Source organism: Otolemur garnettii, unplaced genomic scaffold (assembly GCF_000181295.1).
Source record: "Otolemur garnettii isolate 467f Iridium unplaced genomic scaffold, OtoGar3 scaffold00179, whole genome shotgun sequence".
In the NCBI taxonomy this organism is placed as follows: Eukaryota; Metazoa; Chordata; class Mammalia; order Primates; family Galagidae; genus Otolemur; species Otolemur garnettii.
In genome coordinates this window covers 2,458,869-2,463,253 of record NW_003852574.1, presented here as the reverse complement: position 1 = coordinate 2,463,253, position 4,385 = coordinate 2,458,869, and the positions used below count along the sequence as shown (strand labels likewise).

At 41.7% G+C, this 4,385-nt stretch overlaps 1 protein-coding gene across 1 annotated transcript in view; it reads right to left on the bottom strand.

The window, feature by feature from the left end:
• Window positions 1-4,385, bottom strand: part of RBM5 (RNA binding motif protein 5) — a 30,150-nt gene that overhangs the window by 7,526 nt on the left and 18,239 nt on the right. The window contains exons 13-17 of the mRNA XM_012811874.2: window positions 4,340-4,385; window positions 4,037-4,128; window positions 1,547-1,708; window positions 322-471; window positions 167-238 (exon numbers count right to left, since the gene is read on the bottom strand). Coding sequence (XP_012667328.1) covers window positions 167-238; window positions 322-471; window positions 1,547-1,708; window positions 4,037-4,128; window positions 4,340-4,385 — 522 coding nt within the window. The remainder of the gene's footprint in view (window positions 1-166; window positions 239-321; window positions 472-1,546; window positions 1,709-4,036; window positions 4,129-4,339) is intronic.

Genomic DNA, 4,385 nt, shown 5'->3' with positions numbered 1-4,385 from the left:
CAGTTGTCCTTGTTTTTTACCTGGCCCAGTGCCCTACCCACTGAGCACGGGCGCTATTCAATATCCAGTTTTAAATAGGAATTCCATTAGTCAAAATGTAGCTGAGGCTCAAAGTGAGGCACAGACTACAGATATGGTCTTTAAAACATTGCTGGTACTTCCTTACTTTGAGGGGATTCTCCTCATCTCCATTTCGCACCAATTCTGGGATGAGCTGCTGCCTTTCAGCTAAGGCTCCCTGTGAAATAGAGAACAAGCCATAAGCCTAAAGTTTTACACAAGCTCCCACCATGAAGTGTTGGCCATTCCTGCTACAATTACCTTTTTCTCAAAGAGTGCAAAGCCAGCATCTGCTGCAGCAGATTCTCTCCTTTCTTCTTCCCTCAAGGAATTGACAGGTTGAAAGCTATTTTTAAAATTCTCTTTCTGCTTATTCAAACTCTTAGCCCAGCGTTCCATGTCTTTGGCAATCTAGTATCAAACAACACCACCAAAAACCATTTAATCCCCTGTGCCATGATGATGAGCCATTAAGGGTTTTATCTTAACCATATTCCCGATAACAAAACCCCCTTTACTCTTATTTCTACCCACATATATATTTTTTGGAGACAGAGTCTCATTCTGTTGCCCCGGGTAGAGCGCTGTGGAGTTATAGCTCACAGCAACCTCAAACTCCCAGGCTTGAGCAATCCTCTTCCCTCAGCCACCCAAGTAGCTAAGACTATAGGTGTGCACCACACCTGGTTATACCTATAAATATTTATATGAGATGTTATCGCACACAAAGTCATTCATGAACACTGCTTGGAAGACTGAGTTTCTTTTTGAGACAGAGCCTCAAGCTATCGCCCTGGGTAGAATGTTGTGGCATCACTGCTCACAGCAACCTCCAACTCCTGGGCTTAAGCGATTCTCTTGCCTCAGCCTCCCAAGTAGCTGGGACTACAGGTGCCCACCACAATGCTGGGCTACTTTTTTGGTCGCAGTTGTTGTTGTTTGGCAGGCTCGGGTTGGATCTGAACCCACCAGCTCTGGTGTACAAGGCTAGCGCCTAAGCTGCTTGAGCTACAAATGCTGAACTGGAAGCCTAAGATTTTTAGGATTCTTTTTTCTAAGTACACAGGCAAATTAATAGACAATGTATGGTAAGAATAAATCATAAAACGTACTAAAAACTTAATGTAAATAATAGGTATAGCCCAATTTTTAAGAATCCAAATAGGGGCAGCACCTGTGGCTCAAAGGAGTGGGGCGCCAGTCCCATATACCAGTGGTGGTGGGTACAAACCCGGCCCTGGTCAAAAACTGCCAAAAAAAAAAAAAAAAAAAATGTACAAAAGAAAAGAAAAAAAATCAAACCTTAAAAAATCTGGATGCTGTGAGCTGTAATGCCACGGCACTCTGCCCAGGGGGACAGCTTGAGGCTCAGACTCAAAAAAAAAAAAAAAAAAATTCCAAATAAAGCTGACAACTTTGGAGCTACCACAATTCTAAAACTAAGAATTAAACCCAATACTCCAAATAGAGAAATATGGGTTCTTACCTGTTGGGCTGTTTTACTTTTGGGTTTCTCCTTCTTCTCTTTCCCCTCTTTTGCAGGAGGCAGGCCCGTTTGCTGGTGGGTGCCAGACTCTGCAGCTGGCACATAGGTTTCTTTCTCTCCATCCCAGTAGAGGTACTGCTGGGTTAAGGAATTATAGTAATACTAGAAGAAAAAAACACAATGAGTGTAGACTTTCTGCTATGTCAAATAACAAAAGTAATATCTTGCCGAAGTTGATACTTTTTTGTCAAAAACAAACAAACAAACAAAACAAATAAGAAAATCTCATAAAATACACTGTGGACTAGTAGTATTTCCTGCCCAGAAATCCTTGATCCTTGATATAGGCAAGGATAATGATCTAGGTAGCAAAAAGTTATCTAACTTGTAGGGTAAAGTAAGAGACTAGTTCCTTTTTTTTTTAAATTGAGACAGAGTCTCACTTTGTTGCCCTTTGTAGAGTGCAGTGGCATCACAGATCACAGCAACCTCAAACTCTTGGGCTCAAGCCATTCTCTTGTTTTATCCTCCCTAGTAGCTGAGACTACAGGTGCCCACCACAACACCCAGCTGTTTTTTTTTTGTTGTTGTTGTTGTTTAGCAGGCCCAGGCTGGATTCAAACCCACCAACCCTGGTGCACCTGGCGGGTGTCCTAACTACTGAGCAACGGAAGCCCAGCCTCTAGTTCCCATTAATTTAATCACTGGGACTACTACTTACAGGATACCCAAAGAGCAATGTGTCTCACTATTTTTCATAGACCAGGTAACCTGAACAGTGGATGTGCCATAGAAATCACCTATCTTGGGCAATGCCTGAGGCTCAAAGGAGTTGGGCGCCAGCCCCATATACCGGAGGTGGCGGGTTCAAACCTGGCCCTGGCCAAAAACTGCAAAAAAAACCCCAAAGAAAACCAAAAAAACAAAAAAAAAAGAAATCACCTATCTTTATGACAGTTAACAGTTCATCACTGGATTCATACATGTAAAACTCTTTGGACAACTAGGCAATCAAACACAAGAGTATAAACAATAGCTTGGGAGTCTAGAAGGAAGTGTTGGTGAAGGCAACTGAACTCAACAGGAACTGCAACAAGAAAGGCATCGCCTATCCTCTTCTTTATTCCCCAGCCACTCACTTTTCTTGTTCAACAGGATCCCAGGAGATTGTTAACTTTTTTGGGGGGGAAGGTAGTGTGGGTAACAGACATAGAAGTCACAACTTCTGGCTCGGCACCTATAGCTCAACCGGCTAAGGCGCCAGCCACGTACACCTAAGGTGGCAGGTTCGAATCCCCAGCCCGGACCCGCCAAACAACAATGACGGCTGCAACCAAAAAATAGCCGGGCGTTGTGACGGGCGCCTGTGGTCCCAGCTACTTGGGAGGCCGAGGCAGAAGACTCGCTTGAGCCCAGGAGTTGGAGGTTGCTGTGAGCTGTAATGCCAGAGCACTCTACCCAGGGGGACAGCTTGAGGGCCTTTCTAAAAAAAAAAAAAAAAAAAAAAAAGAAGTCACAACTTCTATGGCAACCAAGGGGAACTGACAGGAAAATGGCCAGACTTTATGAACAGACAAGTGAAAGAATTATGCAGAGGCGTAGCCTACTCAGGCAAGTTGCACACGGCTTCACACTTCGTTCTCTCAGATGCCACAAGCTATTAACATGAAGTTCCTGTTAAAAGTACTTATTTTACTATCATATATAGCTCCTGGTCACATTTATTTATGGAGTGTTAAAATTGTTTCACCTTTTTAAAAGTCATATACACCACCAAAAATAAAACAACACTCCATAGGTCTGCTAAATTCTATCCTCAAGAATACATAGGGACGCTAAGTAAAAGATGCTAGACACAAAACGTCATATACTGTTTGACTCCATTATGTTAAATATCAAGAGTAGGCAAATCCACAGAGACAGAAAACATATTAGTGGTTACTGAGGGGGAAGAGAGAGCAGGCAATGACTGCTGAATGGTTACACAACACTGAATTATAAACTAACCACTATAAATAGTTAAAATAGAGAACTTTATAGGGAGAAAAATCATAATTTAAAACTTCTACCCAAGTCTTTACATAAATTTTAACTTGACAAAATCATCTATGGTAATAAAAATCAGAACACTGGTTACTAAAGAGGGAGGGCATGGATAGGCAAGGGGCTCCATGAAGATCAGTGGGCTGGGATGTTCTCTCTGAGTGGTGGTAAATACATGACTGTGTATACATGTAAACATTCAAAAAACTGCACATTTCAGTCTTGTGTATTTTTCTGTACGTACATTATATCTCAAAGCATTTTTTAACCTTAAAATTAAAATTTAAGTTGAAAAATAAAAATTACATCTTGGTGACTTTGAAGACGTTAAACCTAATCTGGTTCATATATTCCTTTGTGGGAAATATTTCATTTTATGCCTCATGAGTGGACTAAGTGACACTAAGTTATTTCTAGTGAAACTGAGGAGGAAAACATTGCATTTACTTGTGAGTTGGGGTCATAGTAGAGTCCTGTTGTTGGATCATAGTAATATCCTGAGGATTCATCATACTGGTAAGTGGACGTGTCAGGTACTGCTGCAAAAACAAAATCCAGCATACAGTTGTTCCAGTGAGAAATTGGCTTTACTTCAAGTTCTAAAGCAGTGAGATATAGATGGCCTAAATGTACTTTCTCTCACATCCCCAAGTGGCCCTCTGATACTCACAACAGGAGAGGAACACTTATTAATCAAAAACAACAACTAGGACCTTCCAATTGTCAATAGTCCCATGAGGTTTGGCTTACCATATTTGGTACCAGGAACTACACCAGTTGGGGAAGCAGCTGGGGC